The 19,173-nt window shown below is 47.9% G+C and overlaps 1 protein-coding gene across 1 annotated transcript; it reads right to left on the bottom strand.

The window, feature by feature from the left end:
- Window positions 1–13,522: 13,522 nt before the first annotated feature.
- On the bottom strand, window positions 13,523–18,958 carry TRIB1 (tribbles pseudokinase 1). The gene is made up of 3 exons (XM_010576920.1): window positions 18,552–18,958; window positions 17,858–18,150; window positions 13,523–15,787 (listed from the first exon to the last, which is right to left on the bottom strand). The coding sequence occupies exons 1-3, from the start codon at window positions 18,855–18,857 to the stop codon at window positions 15,319–15,321; spliced, it is 1,068 nt and encodes a 355-aa protein (XP_010575222.1). The 5' UTR covers window positions 18,858–18,958; the 3' UTR covers window positions 13,523–15,318.
- Window positions 18,959–19,173: the final 215 nt, after the last annotated feature.

The raw sequence follows: 19,173 nt of genomic DNA on the forward strand, positions 1-19,173 counted from the left end.
GCCAACTTTTAATCCAGGTAGTGTGTGCCCTATTTATCCTATATAATGCAAGCTCATTAATCAACCTGTCATGTGGTGGAGAAAGCCAAGAATACTGTGTCAACCAGATCTCTAATCTTGTCTGGAGAAAAAGACAACAGGTTTCTTTGACAAGATTTACCTTCCACAAAACCCTGCTGATTAGCATTGGTTTTATTTTTAGCTTCTAATGCACTGTTGTTGGAGGCCTGAATTAACTCTTGGCAATTGTGTCAAGGGATACTGTCCCGCTAACCAGCCTATTGCTCCCCGGAGTGTCCCTTTTACACCTATTAAGTCCCAGAGCTGCCCTGGCAATCTCCCATGTCTTTGGAATTTCCCCAGATTTGTAAATATAAAACTTCACCAAGCATTTTAGCTGGCTCCTTTAAGACCCAAAGATAGCCAGGCCAGATGATGTGAAAAATGTTTAATTTTAGCAGATGCTGCCTCACAACCTCCGTGGTTCCAGATGGTAAACGTTGTACTCCATCCGCTACATCATATGGGATGAATATCCCGCTCCTTTCCAAACACAGAGCAGAAATAGCTGTTGAATATTTCTCCCTTTTTTTTGCACCACTGTTTATGATTTTACCATCTACATTTAACAATTGATCTATACTGCTATGGGGATGGGTTTGAGAGAGGAGGCAACATTGTTCCTGACATGATTTTTTGAATGTTTTCTCCATTTCTTTCACTCCACTGGCTGTTGATAATCTATTAATCCTTTGGTTTCCTTTTATCAATCACTTACTTACATTGCTTTGACTTGTAATTTATAATCATCGTTTTTCTGTTTCCTGGTGGGGGTTGCCTGCTTTATACATCATTTCTTCATGTTATATTGTTCTTTCTACATCTCTTTTTAAACAGGGTTTTTCTTACCCCACATATCTATTTTCCACCTCCATGATATCATGGATTTTTGAACATCCAGTAGAGAAGTCCTGGATAATTTCCAGTTTTCATTAACACTTCACATTTTACTTTTATGTTCCCAGACAACTACGCCAGCAACTGCTTTAAATATGTGCATACACACACAAATGCACACACACATAAACACAGCACAACCTTGAAAACTGAGACACAAGGGGACCACAAAAAAAAATGGTCATGTTAGCAATAATTTGTATGAAGTGGGAACACCAAAGAACAGACTTGGCAATGTGCTGTTATGACACTGGAGTGAGAGAGTGCATTTAACCCACCCTCGATATGGTGAGCAGGCCTTCAGTCATGTCATTACTAAAAAAAGTCAGTGATCTTTGTCCCCCGGACGGTGCTCTTTGCTGCTCCGCAGAGGTCTCAGTTCCATCAGTCACAGTGAAGTAATGTGATGTACCAGCCTGTGTCTCCAAGAAGTGATGAAGTTTGTCAGTGTGTGCTTGGGCTTCTGACAATGATACATGTTCTTCAGGTCTGCTGACTTCAACAAGGGCACCAGCATCACTTGGATTTTCTCCTGAAGAGGCTACAGCTAGAAATTTGACCACAAGGTCACAAGGGCTTAACTTGCCCCATGGCTACTAATGTTTCATTGGCAGAAACCCAACGTTCAATGCAATTTCTTCCACTCCTACCAGGCCATACACTTGTCTATGGCTTAACTGTTGTTCCACCACCACCACAAGCTTTGCCAAATCTTCCACCTCCAAGATACCATCTTTATGGACAAGCCCAGATGTGTGAAGCATCAAAAGCCATTGATGAAGTGGAGATTGTTCAGCACCACAGATGTGGAGATTGTTCAGCACCACAGATGTGGAGATCCTCCTCCCCGCACAGGGCAGTAATAACCTCCACTTGGGTTTTTGGGTTCAACCTTGTGTGTATTTCTGAATATAGAAACATACGGTGTTTACGTTCACAGATGTGTGTGTGCACACTGCATACATAGGCTGATAATTAGTGCTCTAATCTACTTGCATGAGATAAATCTAATTTGATTACGATCTGTGGTACAAAAACAACTTCTAATTTTTAGATTGAGTGATTAATCCTTCCATTTCCATCAGGAGGAGGCTCTCTTTTGAGTTAGCCAGAGCTGTCTGAAGTTTAAGAAATGAGCCCCTATTTTTTTAAACTCTGGGGAACTGCTGTTGGCTGGATGAAGTGACCCAACTACCAGCAAATTAAAATCTTGGTGGGGTTTCCTCCTCTGAGCTGTGAAGAGGTGACTGGAGGACTGAACACCCTGTTCTCTTGTGCAGTGAGGTGGTCTTCTCACAGCCACCCATCAGTATCTCATTTCCAGTTTTATTAAGTAGAACTTCACTCCATAAATCACATCTTGTTACTTGCAGAACCAGAAGGAAGACATTTCCTGCTGGTACTGGGCACAAATGCTGTGCAGGCTTTTAGAGCTTGGCAGCTGTACAGAGCCCAGTCCTGGTGCAGAAGCACAGAGGAACTGGGTTCCCCAGGGCATCAGAAAGGGTCTGACTCTGCATCTCTACAACTGATGTGAATAGAAAGCATGAGTCAATGTGGATGCTGTTCAACTGATTCAAATCAAGAAGGTAGGATGAGCTAATACCAGTATGAGGAGGACAGCAGACAAGCTTCTCCAACATGCCTCAGCTATGCGCTTTCCTCAGTGCCCAGAACATCTGTGTACAGTTTGGGGTTGAGTTTCCGTAAGCTTTTCAGGTTGAACATTTACCTGTGCTTAATGACCATGTGACAATAGCTGCTGCATTCCCCAGTACAGTGTCCCAAACAGCCCCCTCAATAGTACAGTAAACAGTTGCTTTGTCTTTTGTCTTTATTAGTCCCACAGGAGACAATATTGCCTTTGCTTATAACCCTGTGCTCTCGCTGGTACAGCTGTCTGCCTGCCAGAGCACGTATTAGTTCCTGAGCTCAGGGTGCGTACAATGTGTTTTGTTATGTGTTGACACAGACACACACACACTGGTTTACCCTAATGACGTGGGTCTCTCTGAAAACTGAGAGCTAAATTCCAGGCGGCCATGGGGGCTACACAGGATCCAAAATATTATAGGATGTCTCCCTACATGTCAGAGTTGATTTCAGAAGGACAGGGAGGCTGGGGGGGCAGGGGGAGAAAATAATTTTAAAAAGATGATATACGGGCCTAAACAGTCTTCTGGCATCGGTGGTCACAATCGAGCTTTCCCTTGCCAAAGGATGGACTTTGCCTAATTGAGCTGCCCATCCTGAGAGCACGAGGGTATCTGAGCTGCTCTCAGGTCCTGCTCCAAATCCCCGGGTCGCGGCGACACGGCCCCTGCCCTCCGCTAGCTTCGGTTTCGTCATTCCACGCATCTCCTGGCGCAGGCAGGCATGGGCAAGCAATTCTTGGCAGCCGCCTCTGGAACCACATTAGTACTGTACTATAGGAGCTACTGCCACCGAGATGTCCTCATCTTCATCCGGCCCCACCAAAGGCACCGCTGCCCTTCCTCCAGGAGGGATTGCAGTGGTCAGCAGCAGGTATAGAAAGCGAAGCCCAGCATCCGGAGGGGATAGACATCTGCTTCAGTCAGGAAGCCTGGCTGTCTACAAAGCAGCTTAAAAGGTTATCCTAGGTAAAAGAAGGCAAACAAAGCAAACTTGTGGGCTTGTTTCCGTGGATACTTGCCTGGAAGTGGAGGCATCCTTTAGAAGTCTTCATAGCCTCAGTGCCACAGATTGTTATGAATCACTTGGGACAAATACATCCTCAAAGCAACAATGACTTTTTAGTCCATTGTAAGTAGCTCATGTGTTGATGTTTTAGAGAATAACATTGCTTAATGTGTTTATACTTTCTGAAGGATGACGCAACAATGCCTCTTTATAAGGTAACCAGCTCTTGTGGAAAGACCCATATGGCAGGTACAGCATCCACGCACTATTATCCAGAGCATCCTGTTGTCATTTGCACAGTTTTTCTTTCAGGTGTTCGGACATATACTTTTCTCCCGGTTACTTTTTTTACTCCGGCAGATACGTGCATGGCACCCGTTTATAGCCCATTCCAATTTTGCTTGCCGCAGGGGCAAAACTTTTTTCAGAACCTCCAAAAAAATTTAGTAAACTCCCTTATGTGTGTTTATGTAGCCTTTCATCAAAGACTATAGAAAGAGGCCATGTGGTCTTGTGGCTAGATCAAAGCTAGAAAGCTCCTGAGATCTAATCTGGGCTGAGCCAATGACTCACTGGGTGGTTTTGGCAAGTCACATGATCTCAGTTTGCTTAAGTCTATCCAGCTGAAAAAAGTAGGCGAGAAATACATGCTGAATCCAATCTGAACTTTCCAGCACAGATGTATTTACAGGAAAGTATCTAAATTGATATCCCACACATGCAGGCTAGAGTTAATAATACTCCGTAACAAAGATGCCAGGCTCTCGGTAATACGTATTGACTTTGGACCTGTGGCTCTTTCTTTGCATTTGCAGTTCTCAGACAACCTCAACATATGTAGGATTACCTGAACAAAAGGCTGTATATATGCATGAATCCTTGGGATCTTGCTGTAGTCACGCTTTTCACTCCATTCTTTAACCCACCTCCAACAGCGAGTACATACGTTGTCCGCTTCACTGGCAAAGGAGTGTGTTCAGTTCTTTTTTCCATTATTTTATTACCATTTTACCAGAGTCTCTCAGGATGCAGTGTGTGAGTGCACAGGCAATTACCATCATGCATGCATGCAACGGCATTTTTGCTTTGCACGGGCCTGCAGCCTGTAATGCTGCTCTCAGACTACCTCCGAGTGGGAAAAGCCTAACTCAGCAGCTGCCTGATCCCAATCTCCAGTTAGTATTTATCCAACAACTCCTCCTGGAGAGATTCTCCACTGGCAAATAATTTCCCTCACGTGTTATCCCCTTACACCTGTTTTGAGGCTGAGAACATTAGGAAGGCAATCCTGATCCTAATCTATATTGTAATCCTTTCAGCCGAGTATGGAATGGAGTGAGCAATCTGTTTGCCTGACAGTCGTAATATCTGGAGGACGATTGTGTGCCTGGAGTTACGCTGCCGTGCGGTGATGGCGTTGAGTCACAGGCGGGGAGGCGGAGGGGAAAGTAAAAGGCTAAAAGTAAAAAGTTCCTACACGAATCTGAGATTTTCACTATTACTGAATCCCTCCCGTTCTCTGCTCACCCTTGCAAGCCCAGAGAGTGAGTCAAAGAGCTCTTCTTGGCTTTCAGTAGGCTGGGTGCAACCTCAGAGTCATCCAAACACGTGCCCCGCCACCCCCTTTTCTCCCCTCCCTGGTCTGAATAAGCCCAAAGGCTGAGCTCCAGTTGCTTATTGAGGCAAGGGGCAGTGGGAGCAAAGTGGCCGGTGGCCTGGCATCACCCACACGACTATAAAACATGACCAGCAGCCCAGGCAACCCTGGCATCGCCAGCAAAATTCCCACCCTCAAGCGCTCCCATCCTGGATCTCCCCTCCGCAACTGCACTCTTCGTCCCCCGGCCACCACAGCTCCCAGTCTCACCTTCATCCTCCCCTGTGTTCCTCGGCAGCCCAGGGCTCAGTGCCGTGAGGGGGAAATTGCTTCATAGGCCAAAAGTTGCCCAGGCCTATGTTAAATGCAAAACTGATGACCCCGCCTGATGGGCGCTGCAAGGGAGAAGCCACGTTCTTCCTAAGCATCTCTTGTGCCATCACACACACCAAGGCACGCAATGCTTCCAGTGCCAAAACACGTCAGAGAGCTGAGGCAGGATGTCCACGTGCCTCTTAAACCTCCGTGGGCTAGTTTTACTGCCAAAATCGCCATTGTTCTCTTATTTTCATGGTCCTTTGCAAGTGAAGCCACAGCTGAAGAGCCCAGATGTCTCGTAGTTGGAAGTGTTAAAAATCAGGACAGAGTTTTGAACCGAAACTAAGTAAAGCACTTAAACATGGATTAAAACCCACTCCTACTTAACACCCTGCAGCTGACCATCCCACCGATTTTATTCTAAACCTGAAAGAAATGATGCATGTACTTGCCCCAGGGGAAATAAAACCAGTTTTCCCTGAAAATACATTTGGTTTTGCCTAACGGGCACAACAGGGCTACGAGTGACTTCTCAGTGCTGGGCTTGTCCTTCCCATCGCAGCGGCTGCCACCGCAGCCAGACACCCATCCCTGGCAGCTGCTGCCCGGGTCGGATCCGGAGCCACGGGACTGCCCAGCACAGGGTAACAAGTCAGGATCTGAGGTGAAACAAAATGCCAGCAGGCTCCGATGGTGTTGGCATCCCCTGTGCTCTATTAAATATATTAACAAGTAGTGGCATAGTAAACTCCAAGATGCAGTGCAGTAATTAAAACAATAAAATCTTTAAGGTTGAAATGATGTCTTTTGTTGTGGGTGGAAGGTGAGTAAAAAAAAAAAAGAGCTTTATATCTGCATCAGCTCTTTGAAAGAGGTTCCTGAAAACAGCCTGGGAAGCGGTATCCTTTCCCTGACAGAAACAAGAAGGGACAGAGAGGGTGTGAGTCCCCAAGGCAAAGCTCACCCCTCTGCAAGGGTTTAAACATCTCCCGCTTCTTCCCATCTTCTTATCCCACCCCTCGGTCCCCCCCAAAGCCTCTCCAGTAAACCTTCAACACTGGGACTCATCGGACCAGAGCAATGAGCAGTCCTTGCATTTTACACATGGTTGAATTTCACTGCAGTGAGTAAAAAAAAAAACCCGATGGTTGAATTCGGTAAAAGGAACTACCACGGCTGTGTGTCCAATATGGGAAGAGTCACAACTTCTGCCCTGGGCTCATACAGCTCTGCCCTGGATGGAGAGCCCAGAGCAGCGCTTTACTTTGCACAAAGTGCTGACGCCAACAAATACCATAATAGTGGAAGTAACTTTAACAAAACACTGCTGGCTAACACAGCACTTCTGAACCCCAGCCGCTTTTTTTTTTTTTTTTAAAGCTGTTTTGAAAGTTAATTGTTGAGCCTCACAAAAAAAAATTTGGAGTTGGGCAACTATTTATGCCAAGGTTAAATTGGGTCAAATCCTGAAATCCTGACTTCAGGCCAGACTCTACAGTTCCCATTGATTTAGACAGGAATGTTGCATGCACTGGAAAATTTCTCCCTGGGTTACTCCTCAGGCTCCACTGGGTGAACACTGAGTTAGGATCTCTAGGTTTGACCCAGCACGCAGCAAGCAGGATGGCAATGCAGTGGGCTGCTGGGCAGGCCAAGCCTAACTTTGCTGCAGATTGCAGTGGTTGCGTTATAATTTATGTCAGAGCAAAACTCCTGAGTATATCCTGAATATAGTTGCATTATAGTTCGTGTCAGAGCAAAACTTCTGGATATACCCTTATGATCCAGCTGGGGATTTTCTGCACGTGGGATCTCTGGGACCAGATACCCCATGCACAGAAACCGGCTCTTCCCTGCAGAAGACATGGTGGGGCTGCCAGGGTTTAATTGCAGCTCTCTGCTTTCTCAGAGGCATCTGGTTTGAGTGAAGCCTTTCTAACTTGCACCAATGGGGTATGACCCACAAGGGCTCACAGCAGACAACTCAGCAACATGCTGGTCGTTCCCATCCCTGGTTGTCTTTGCCTCTGTAACTCCCTGGCATTTTTTGACACTTTGCTAGCAAAGGAGGAGCAACTGGGTTATGAGATGGCTCCATCGGTATCATGCTGTGTGTCCTTGTCACCAAGAGCATCCTCAGCTGGCCCATAAAGGAAAACTCCAGCTCCCTTAGGCTGCCCAGCCTAGGAAGCAGATAAGAGATGAGAAGCTGTTCCTGTGTGTTTTCAGAGCATGCATTTTCTATACACACACAGAGTGATTTATTTCTCCTTACTTTGAACTGCTGCAACAGCCTGGATCATGGCTGTACCATTATCTGCATACTTTTTTTGTTTTGGTTGATTGCTTCCCAACTGAACTCCTCCCTATTAGGTCTTTAACTGAAGAATTTCTCCCTCTGCTTTTGAGGGCTGCACATGTCCCTCACTGGCTGCAAACATACCTAAGGAAAGTGCATTATCCAGCGCATCGGTGCGTTATCCTGTTGGGTGGTTTATGTGACGGTCACTAGAAGAATCTCAGTGCTGACCTGTATTTTGTCTATGTTTGGCATGTGGTGAGACTAAATAATCCTGTCTGTTACAAAGTCACTCCTGCTAGTTGTTTCCAAATGAATCCATAACCCTTTTAATCTCACAGCTGTGAGACCGTGATCCATCTACCGCTGGCTTTTGAACTGCTTACAGTCATACCCGGCATTTGTTGCTCTATGCAAGTCATCCCATTGACTCCGAGAAGTGCTGGGGCTGTTCAGGGCTTTGTGTTTAAGTAAGTGCCAAACCATGGACATGCCTCCACTCACCCGGTGCTGGGTGCCCATTGCAGCTGGAGTGCTTTCCAAAGTGATTCATCCTGACCTTTGCCTGAGACACACGACAGCTTCCTAGCAAAGATGAACCTGATTTCTGGAAGAATCACGCTAAGACCACAGTGGAAAATTTCCAGAAATAATTAAATGCAATCATTTGCAGGGGTCAAAAGATCTGGACACCTGTTTCCTGGCAAGGTGGGGGGGGGGCAGCTGGACCATCGCTCAGCTGTCTCAGTGCCTGAGCAAGATTAGCACCTGGGTAAAGAGCAGCTGACGGGTGCTGAAGATAGCAAGACTGAGGTCAAGCTGATGGGAAGAAGAGAGGTAAAGACTGCATTGCTTTTCCAGAGGCCTCTGCCCAGCATAGAACCATAGAATGGTATGGACTGGAAGGGACCTTAAAGATCACCTAGTTCCAGCCCCCCTGCCATGGGCAGGGACACCTTCCACTAGACCAGGTTGCTCAAAGCCCCATCCAACCTGGCCTTGAACACTTCCAGGGATGGGGTATCCACAGCTTCTCTGGGCAACCTGTTCCAGTGCCTCGCCACCCTCAGAGTAAAGAATTTCTTCCTTACATCCAATCTAAATCTACCCTCTTTCAGTTTAAAACCGTTACCCCTCACCCTATCACTACAGGCTCTGATAGAGTCCCTCTCCATCTTTCCTGTAGGCCCCCTTGAAGGACGGTGTCCCTGTGCTGCAGGGGGCACATCACAGGGGGAGCCCGACGGGCACCTGCCCTGCTCCCGCGCACATCTGTAGGCATCTGCATCTGCTGGTGCTTCTCCTGGGGCTGGCTGGACCTGTTGGCCCGACAGCATTCTGCCTTCCCCCAGATGCAGGCAGCTTGGGCACAGGCATGAGGGTGGGTAAGGCTTCTTCCTCCCACCTTGAGGAATTGTTGCTTGTCAGCCAACAACGGTGCACGAGCGCCACGGTGGGTTTTACCCTTTCGCCTGGGCTTTGAGGGCTGTTGCCCCCCTGCTTTGCAACAAAGGCTGCCAGCTGACCTTTGTGAGCCTTATTCTGCTGCCTTTACTCACCGGGGGAAACACTTACTCACACCAGGTGTCCCGCTGCCCATCTGCAAAGTCCTTGTCACTGGGCCTGAGAGCCTTGGGCAGCCTTTTGCCCCAAATTACGTTGATACTTTGCCCCTGTTTGCTAGCACTGCAAAGAAAACTCGCAGTATTTGAACCTTAGCGAGACTACGAATCTGACAAGTTGAGACTTGACAGGGATGTTATCACAAGGCCCAACAATGGCTTTACACTCAATTACATTTATGGTTTCTGTGATTCATCTAAATGTTTATGGCTTTGTCACTACCTGGAAGTTAAGAAAAGAAAAAAAAAAAAAAAAGCAAGAAAAAAAAAGCCCTGTAATGAACAATTTGCTGGTGCAAGACACTGGGTGACACAGGAGAAACTGAGCAACTACCTTAGGTGGTGGGGAAGAGTCATTTTCTGTGGTGACCGGAGCTATATTTGATTTCTTAGGCAATGTCAGCTTTTGCATGCTACATTCTTTGGCTAATCGCCAGCGCGATGTGTAATACTTTAGCCACACTGTTGTTACTTAATCCTTTCCTAATCTGCAATTTGCGCAAGAGGAGTAAAATCTAAGCAAAGCCACTGAGAACATCTCCACTAATAATTTATCAAACTCGACTTTTGTTGTTGGCAGGAGACGGTAGTCAGTGGAGGTGAATGTTTTCCCACAACAGCGCCGTATGATAAACACGGGGCAGCTGATTCATGCCGCACTTATTTTCTGTCATCCACCCTTCGTGTCACCCTGATATTTCTTCGAATGATAAGCCCGTGTGTGTGCTCACAACACACCGCCGAGGTCCCAGTTTCATCTCTTTCTGCAAATTACACATTAATTAACCATTAATAACAGTGGGAGTTGCATGCAGAAATCCACACCCGCTGTGATGAGGCTGTGCCCTGGGTGAGCAAGTGCCTTATTAATCACCTGCATTTCAGCGCTGGGGCTGCCTCCGCAGCCCTGCGAGACAAACGTCCCTTGAGAGGAAAGCGCACGGGCACTCGCCAGCCCTAATCCTGCCGTAAAGAAAAGCGTTACCTCTTGCTCTATGAATTTTATTTATTTTGGTCCTCTGGGCAGTGCTTGCTGTTGTTAGAAACATGATTGCTTCATACAGTTATGTTAATGTTTGCATTTGACAGAATGTAATTGATACTTCGGCTGCTCCGGCTTCAAAGCCAAATTAGGAAATGAAGTGCTGCACATTAGCTTGTTTAGCTGGTTAAATACTGTAAATAAATACATACAGGGCAATGAAAACTAATGAGTTTTCTTTAAGGCATTTTCTAAGTAGCTGGCTTCATTAAAAAAAATAAAAAAATTGTTTCTGCTGTGAACTCATATCCTGAATGATTTGTCGTTTTGCTGCAACAAAACTTGATCCTGGCTGAAATTTGAATACTGGATTTCACTTGGAGAACAGGATTTTGCAAGTTATGGAGGAATCATGGTTAGAACTGTTGCAAATTTCACGGCACTTTTACCAACAATAGTTCTGAGAGATGTTGCATTTAACAAAGCCATTTTTTGCAAGGCATTAATTCAGACCGTGGTTACATGTCAAGCTATTCTTCTCAATGCTCGCTAGGAAAACATTGTATTTGTAAGAAGCATTTGCATAGGATATTTCTTTGTGCTGCTAAATCTGTGCAGTGCCATAATGTTAAACGTTGGGTTTTTTTCCCTGACAGAATGCAATAGCATGAAAAAAGTGGGGGAAAAAAAATCTGCTTTTGTATAAAGAGATAGTCTGAGGAGATTTGCTTGACAGAATGCCCTCAGCACTAATTAAATAAAATGTGTTTTTCAAGTTGTCTCTCAGGCCTAACCTCAGTGCATTAAAGCAGAGCTAGAGAAGAGCATTGCACTGGCTTTGCAATCCAGCCAAGTGCAATGAATCTTCATCTTGTACATCTGTATAAAAAATTGTTCTTTTCTCCCTTTTCTTTCATAAATACTACATGGGTGCAGAAGTGCCTTTGACTGACTTGAAGGTGTTCTCCTAAAATCAGGGTACTTTTTAGCATAGGTAGAACTGAACCTCTACCAATCCTTCCTAATTAACTGCAAATAACCTCAGCAGTATCACCTGCTTGGCAAAGAGATGTTGACCTTAAACCTGAGCTTGCTGAGCTGGCTGTTTTACCTGGCGCATTAAGAGGAAGCTGGTTTATAAATTCTCCTGTGCTACTTTAAAAGAAAATTATTGAACTGGTGCCTAAAATGCAGCCAAAGTATCAAGAGTTGATAAAAGCATATATTTAGGATGCAAGTTCTACCCTGACTGGGAGGCGGTTTGATGCCAGTTTAGGATGGAGCCCAGGATGTTGTGAAAAACCTCAACTTTTCTTGTGTTTGCATCAGCAAACAGAGGATGACTAAGGTTCCCAGCACTCTTCAGAGAGGCCAGAAATATCTTTCAACTTCAAGATGAAAATGGTGACCAGGTCTGAGAAACACATAAGAGATTCATCAAGTCCTCATCCAAAAGGAGCATTTAAAAATAGACAAATTATGACTCTCTCAAAAAGAAATGTATGCATTGCATAAATCAAAGTTCTCACACCCACCATCAAAGTTTAATCACTTAATATGCTGGTTCTTTCAACATGCTCTGAAACTTTGTATACAATAATACAAACGATGGGGTTACGAAGCAATAGCAATTTATTCTGCTGTACAAACGGATGTTGCATTATAATCCCTAAAGCAACACAGAGGCTGTTCGCAGATGTTACTACAATTTGGCGTTTATTTTAATTGCTCTGCAGCATAGCTCATGTGAAATAAAGTCATGGGATGACCTACACATTCACCTACTAAGGGTGACTTAACTGCAAGGGGAAGAAAAAAAGGGGGTTGGAAGTTTTGAAGGTTTCTCCAAAACACAAACCTCCTGCAGTTGTTTGAAAAGGATGCATCAGGGCTTCTGTCCAAGCCTGAAAGCATGGTAGGGCAGGGGGTAATTTAATCAGCCAGGCTATGTGGCGCATGTATTTTTACAAGTCTTGCAAGAATAACATCAGTAAAGTAACTTGAGATATTTTGGTGTCTGACATTCGCTCAGCAAGTGCTAAGAAAATATGCTTACTGCACAGATTGCTGGTTTCTCAGAGTGGGAGTCAAGGTGCCTAATTAATGTCAGTGCACTTTGCTTTATCATTGCCTGGGTCCCTATTCCCTCCTTTTCTCTTTCCACTCCCCTTCTAAAAGCAAAACCCTTTTTAAAGTTGCTCCTGCTCAAAGAGCTGCCTGGAAGCAGTTGCTCTGGTGAACAGATTTCAAGCAAAAGGACAAAGTTAAACATGAGGCAAAGTATAAATAAAAATCAAGACTCTCTTCCTCCTCCTCTCTACTTGTGAGCGATGATCTCACCGCTCCGGGTGGATTACAAGGGTGGCTTGATCTCTTTCAGGAAAGCACATTCTCTAACCTTGATACTGCTGCTATTTATACTCCTCTCTTCTTGTCACAAAGAAAAGCAGCTGTAATAATCTTTCCCTTCATTTTTAACGGGAGCACCGGGTGGCCTCTCCGCTGCCTCCCAGCAGCAGGGTCAAGCCCCTGCCCACTGGCTCCGGCTCCCCGTCAAAGCCAATGCTCTCGACCACTGCCTCTGCTTCTGGCTGCTCACTTTTAGACACCTGAGATCCGATTTTCCACTGGCTTGAGCATCACATTGCCACGCACACAGGTGCAGGGTGACAGCCTTGCAGTGCCGTAGCATTTTCTGCTCACAGGGCGCAGATGGAAACGAAGGCACGTGCCGAAAGGCAATAGGGTTTCTGAAGTTCAGAGGCAGGGCTGTAACTCCTCTCCCCCTTGTTTCTCAGATGAACAGGATACCCCATTTCATGTAGCTCTGGGGACATCTCAGGCCCTTTCCACCCCCCCAAAAGGCAGGAGCCATCCCCTGTCCCCACTCATCTCCAGGGCGATTTAACCCCAGGCATTGCTGGGGGAGTCAGGGCTCAGGCTCCGGTGGCTCCGGCATGATGGAGCACGCCTGGGGACCGTAGATGAGCTGATCCTCTCCGAGGCCAAACCCCATCTTTTCAGATGAAATCAAACATACTCAAGCTGCATTCCCCTCGAGACACGACAAAAAATAGGGACAAACATTATGAAACCAAGTTTATTAAAACTTTCTACAAGTCAGACTTTATCATCCAGGCTTCCACATACATATACATATTTACAAGTTGGACATCATAGTGTTTTTAGCTTTTCTGGCAGAGTTTTCTACCAATATATACAAATGTACTGTTTTTCATAGAAGGGTTAAACTGTATCACAGATACAAATGTCAAGCAATCATGAGAGGTTTAGTGCAACGGAGAGCTGTAGCGCCCTGCTCTTAATGCTCATGATTCTGTCAAGTTAGTATTGCCAACAATAATTCACATTAAATTGCTCTTCGACACCTCTTATTAGGACAAACAAAGTACAACAAAACAAGAAAACAAAACCCCAAACAGTAAGGTATGTACAAAGTACACAGTCCATGAGGTATACATGGTATTTCTCGCAACGCGTGGTGGGACTGCAGCTTGCTGGGGGTTAACCCTTAAAATGACTTCACTGGAACTGTGCCGTGTTGGGGACATACGTTAGCCACCTCACGGCCATTTCAGAAGCCGTGCTCTCGCCTAAGGCGAATGGACATCTCTTTGCGTAAGCCACTGGACACAAATGTGAAATAAAGCAGAAATTTTAGGCAGGACTAAGCTTTACTTACCCCCAACCCAGGAAGCTAATGATTTAGATATATTCATTATCCACGCACATTGGAAAGACTATGAATAATCATGCAAAAAAAAAAAAAAAATTTTAAGGGAAAAAAAAATGTAGCCAGAGGCAAACAACATACCTGAATAATCAACTAAGGGCGTGTGGAGATTTTACTCTTAAGACTAACTTTTTTGGGGGGGTAGAGGAGGGAAGAGGAGAGGGGATGTGATGTTTTTAAGAGTTGAGCCTGTAGGAAAACACGACCATGTTTACATGTACTGTACAAGATACCCCTTATCGTTTTCCAAGGGAAGACGCCCCAGCCGATAGTGTTACGGTTTGGTAAACGGATATGTTTTGGCACTCGGAGCTAAGGAGACCTGCTACTTGACAAGCTCGCTGAGGGCATAAAGTTATATAGGCTATGCCATGGTAACGTGAGGCTTAAGTCTATTCAAAATGCTTTCCTGGTCAGCGAATGGCATCGGAGGGGATCCAGCTGGGAGATCCACCGGTTTCTGCTTCGGAAAGAGCCAGAGCAGTGATTTGTCTTACGGGTGGATCTAGGAGCTTCATGCCTCTGAAAGCAACACCAGCCAGAGGTGCAGCAGCGAGCAGGCAGCTGGCCGTGGCGGGCGAAGACCTCCTTCCCTCATTAAAGTGCGCTTACAGTCAGAAAGCTACTTTGCAAGCCGGCCAGTGTGGCACGCCGAGTCAATTGCCCTTTTTACCCATTTCTGTCAGGTTTGCTCAGTCAGAGGCGCGCCTCGTGCCCCCCACGCCCTACGCGTCACGGCCAGGGCTCTGCAGCCCCGTAGCCACCGCAGGAAAGCGGAGACGGGGCTGCCTTTCTGTCTCACATCTCGCCAGCCGTAAGACTCTGCAGCCAAGATGCGACCAGTTACACCAGTAGAGGATGCGGGAGGCAGGAGAGAGGCCAGGTGGCTCTTGCAAAGCTGCACAGGTCCTCCGGGGCCGGCGGGACGGACCTACCAGCAGAGCAAGAGGATGAAACTCTGAGTATGTTCAGGGAGCGGAGATCTATGGGTTGGCATTTATTTTAAACAAGGTCACTTTTCTGACCATACTGGCACTTTAAGATGCTGTTGAGTTTGCAAACGTGGAAAAATGAAACTCTACGAAGATGCTGGAGGTGAGAACCGCCGAGGTTTTTGAGATTTCACGGTTAGCAGAAGAAGGAACTAATATCGTCACTGTCTCCATGGTATTCTGGAACAATTTGATCCGAAGTTCCCGTCTCCTGGTCTGTATATCCAGGCTCCAAGACCGCCTCGAACCAAGGGTGAAGCAAGATCTCCGGAGCAGTGAGTCTTTCAGAGGGCTCCCGCCGCAGGAGGCTGCGGATGAGGCATCGGGCTTTGGGGGAGACGTGATCAGGAATACAGAACTGTCCACGCCGGATTTTGGAAAACAGAGTGCTAGGGTCCGAGTCATGGAAGGGATAGCGTCCCACCAGCAGAGTATAGAGCATCACTCCCAAACTCCACACGTCAGCCGATTTTCCAGAGTAAGTCCCTGTCGTGTTTAGGATCTCAGGGCTGACGTACGCCGGGCAGCCGTGCTTGTCTGAGAGTGCATCATCTTCGCCTTTGATGATGTGCGTGTCTTCCAGGCTCTCCAGCCGCAGCTGAGTCCTAGGGAGGGCAGGAGAGGAAGCCAAGGTTAGAAATAGCAACACTCAGGCACAAGCGAGCCCCCGCCACGGCAATCCCCACTCCTCTTCTCGCATCGGCATAAAGAAAAAGAGAGGAAACATCTTTTAATTTGCAGCAGAGAAGTTGCCTGGACTCCTGGACCCGTGTAAGGGAAGCGCAGCTATGTGCATCGGGTAGGCGCTCAGTGACGCCTGCTTATTTGCCGGGGGTTTCAACAACACAGGGGGCTCTCGAGAAACATCAGCAAGTCACCTTCTATGTACGCAGGTTGCACCGCAACTGCAGGGGGTTAATCAGCTGCAAAGCATTGCGCACGCCGCTATTTGAGGTTCGGGCTTTGAGCAAACAGAGTCCAGCTGCGTGATTTTGCAAACTGCAAAGTCCAGCTCCCTTCTGCTCTCGCAGGGACCGTCGGCTCGCCTCAGGTTTGCATTTTATTTTTTAATTTTATTTTGTAATTTATTCTTTTTGCCTTTCCAGAGGGTACCACGGCACCCCCCACGCACCCCCCACCTCCCAGGGGGAGGTGGGTCCACCCTAAACCTCCGGTTTTGGGGGGAAAGGGGACCTTCGCATCAGCGAGGAAGCCATCGGCTCGCCCTGGAAAGGGCTCTGCGCTGCCTTGCAGCCCGCTGGGGTGTAGATGCGTTGGCTGCAGCCTGTCCTCAGCGTGACCTCGCCAAATACCCATTGGTTCTGCAAACGGAAAATATGACTCAACGCGAACCGTGGGCCCGGGATTGGCTGCGGGAGCCCTGAAACTGCACCTGTGCCGGGGAGCCCGAGTCCGCCTGCCATTGCTTAACCCTCTTCTTGCCAAATGGGATGCACATGACACTCGCCTGTGCAACGCGTTATTTCCAAATGAGCGAGACTGTGTGCAATGTAACATTTCAACAAATGTTTCATCTTCTCATGGGCGGGAAAAGCTGCAATAGTTTCCTTCAAAGGAATTACTTTCTTTGCATGTCAACATATGGTTGTTTCTGTTTAAGAGGGGCAGTGCTGGTTAATTTTCTTATCACGTTTATAAACGATATCCTGAAGAAGCGTTAGCCCAGTTAAAAAAAAAAACACATGCGTTTTATTCTGCTTCAGTAATATCACCTCCAGTTTCATCAGATTAAGCACAACTCCATTACAGCTTTTACTTATTTTTTTAGCTTTCCACAGGATAAGCAGCCAGTCAGAGTCTGTTTTGCTGATTAAAAATGTATTTCTGGCTCTGCCACATGCGGTGAGGCACTAAAAGAGCAGCAAACACTCCAGGGAAATACTGAATTATTTCCCTAATCTAAATTTAACAGCTAGATTCTGGATCTCCTCTCTACAAACCTAGGCTTTAGGCTAAGTTTTACGAAAGCGCTCTTCTTCGGTGCAGGATTCCCAAAGCAATATTGAACCGTGTCCCCCCTTCCCTCCTGTGTGTGCCCACACCCACGGGCACAGGGGGCACGGAAAGCACCGACAGCGGTAGCGGAGGAAGGAAAAAAGCCTCGAAGGACACAGCCTGTCTTTATTAGCAGCGTAACCCTGATCAGCAGGGGATTTCAGCAAGGAGACCCTTCCCCAGAGCCGCAGCTCTCCCAGGCGTGAGGAGGGACCAGAGCTCCAGCTCCTCACACCTCCTGCTCCCCCAGCCGGGCCGTTCCCCCTCCCGGGCACGCCTCGGTCTCCCTCCTTTCTTTCTCTCTGCCTTCTATTCATTTTACACTGAATGAGTGGCACACATGACATCTTCTGGCGCTAATGAGCATCCAAACTATTGTCCCTTTGTCTAGCAGTGGGTTTCACTGAACTTCTGCTGAATGAGAGGAAGCTCCCGGCGAGCTTCCTCCCTTTCATCAGTCGAGATCTAACTAAGAGTAAGTGTGTGCCGGTTAGATCCGTGACCTACTACACGCACATGACGGAGACCTACTGGGATCGCTCGCAGGTGATGCCTGGCTGACACGGCTGTTTCCGCTCCCTGGGACGCTTTTTGCGTCTCTGGATGCGGCATTCCTCCCTCCCCACTCACCCCGGAGCTGGCTGGTGATAACCGCTTACCTTTCTTCATTAGAGAAGACAAATTTCCTGAGCTTGAGGTCACCAAGTACGATGGCCGACTGGTGGCAGTGAGCTACAGCGGAGACAATCTGCTTGAACAGCCGGGCAGCCTCCTCTTCCCTCAGCCTCTTGCAGCTCCTCACGTAGGAGTGCATGTCCCCAAAGTCCTTTTCAAAGAAGACATAGGCCTTGGTGTCCCCGAGGATGACTTCGACGACCCCGGTGATGTTTCTGTGCGACGGCAGCTGAATGTAAGGCCGGATCTTGTCCTGGTAGTGTTTGAGGGGGAACACCTGTAAAGAGGAAATTAAACCAAAATTCATTCTCGAGGCCGTTGAAAGCAGCCGCTCGCGTAGCAGCTCTCCCCAAACAATGACGAGGGAGCTGGAGGGGAGCCAGGGCTCGGCAGGAGTGCCGTTCAAAGCGGTTACCGAGACCCTTCCTGTTCATTTTATATTGAAAAGGGGAGGGCGGGGGGGGGGGGGATAAATCAAACCACCATCCCCGAAGCCTTTTGGGGAAGGTCCTCCGAGGCAACCCGGAGTTACAGCTTGCTCCCAGGGCATCTAAATCCCCAAGACGGGCGTTTCTAACCGGGGAGGATGTTTTGCAAGGCTCTCCCCGGGTCCGGCGCCCAGAGCCCACCCCCCCCCCCCCAAAAAAAAAATCCGCTCCCGCGGAGCTCGGCGCTCACCTTGCAGCGCAGCTCCCGGCCGGAGCTCACGCTCAACGCCCTCGACACCTGCTCCCGCTCGGCCAGCGGCAGCAGCAGGTACGAGGCGATCAGGCTGGGACCCGCCGCTCCCCCGCCGGCGGGGGGTGAAGCCGGCGAACAAGGGGAGCCGGGAGCGCTGAGGCAATCCGGGGGTCCGCAGTCGGCCAGGCGAGGGGACTTGGCGGCCGGCGTTTCTTCGGCGGGGCCGTCGTGGAGAGGTTGGAGCCGCTTAGCCGGAGCGCTGCGGCAGCGGGCGGCCGGCAGGAGAGACGCGGGGCGGCTCATGGAGGGGAACGGGAACGGGCGCGGAGCTAAGGGCGGGCGGTACGCGCTTGGCGCATCCCTTCGCTCTCCCCGCCGAAACCTCGGGCCGTGTCCACCATCTGCTGCCGACTCCGCGCTAAAGTAGTTGGAGGCTTTTAAAAAAAAAAAAAAAAAAAAAAAAAAATTAAAAAAAAAAAAAGTGAGGCTCCTCCTCCTCCTCCTAGCCCTGACGCACGGGGAAATGGGAGGAGGAAGGCTCGGACACGCCTGCTCCGCTCCACCCGCGGCTCGCCGCGTCCCCCGGACACGGCGTGGACCCCGGCCCCGTGGTTCTCCG

The sequence above is a fragment of the Haliaeetus leucocephalus genome, unplaced genomic scaffold (assembly GCF_000737465.1).
Source record: "Haliaeetus leucocephalus isolate CR32 unplaced genomic scaffold, Haliaeetus_leucocephalus-4.0 Scaffold555, whole genome shotgun sequence".
NCBI lineage: Eukaryota > Metazoa > Chordata > Aves > Accipitriformes > Accipitridae > Haliaeetus > Haliaeetus leucocephalus.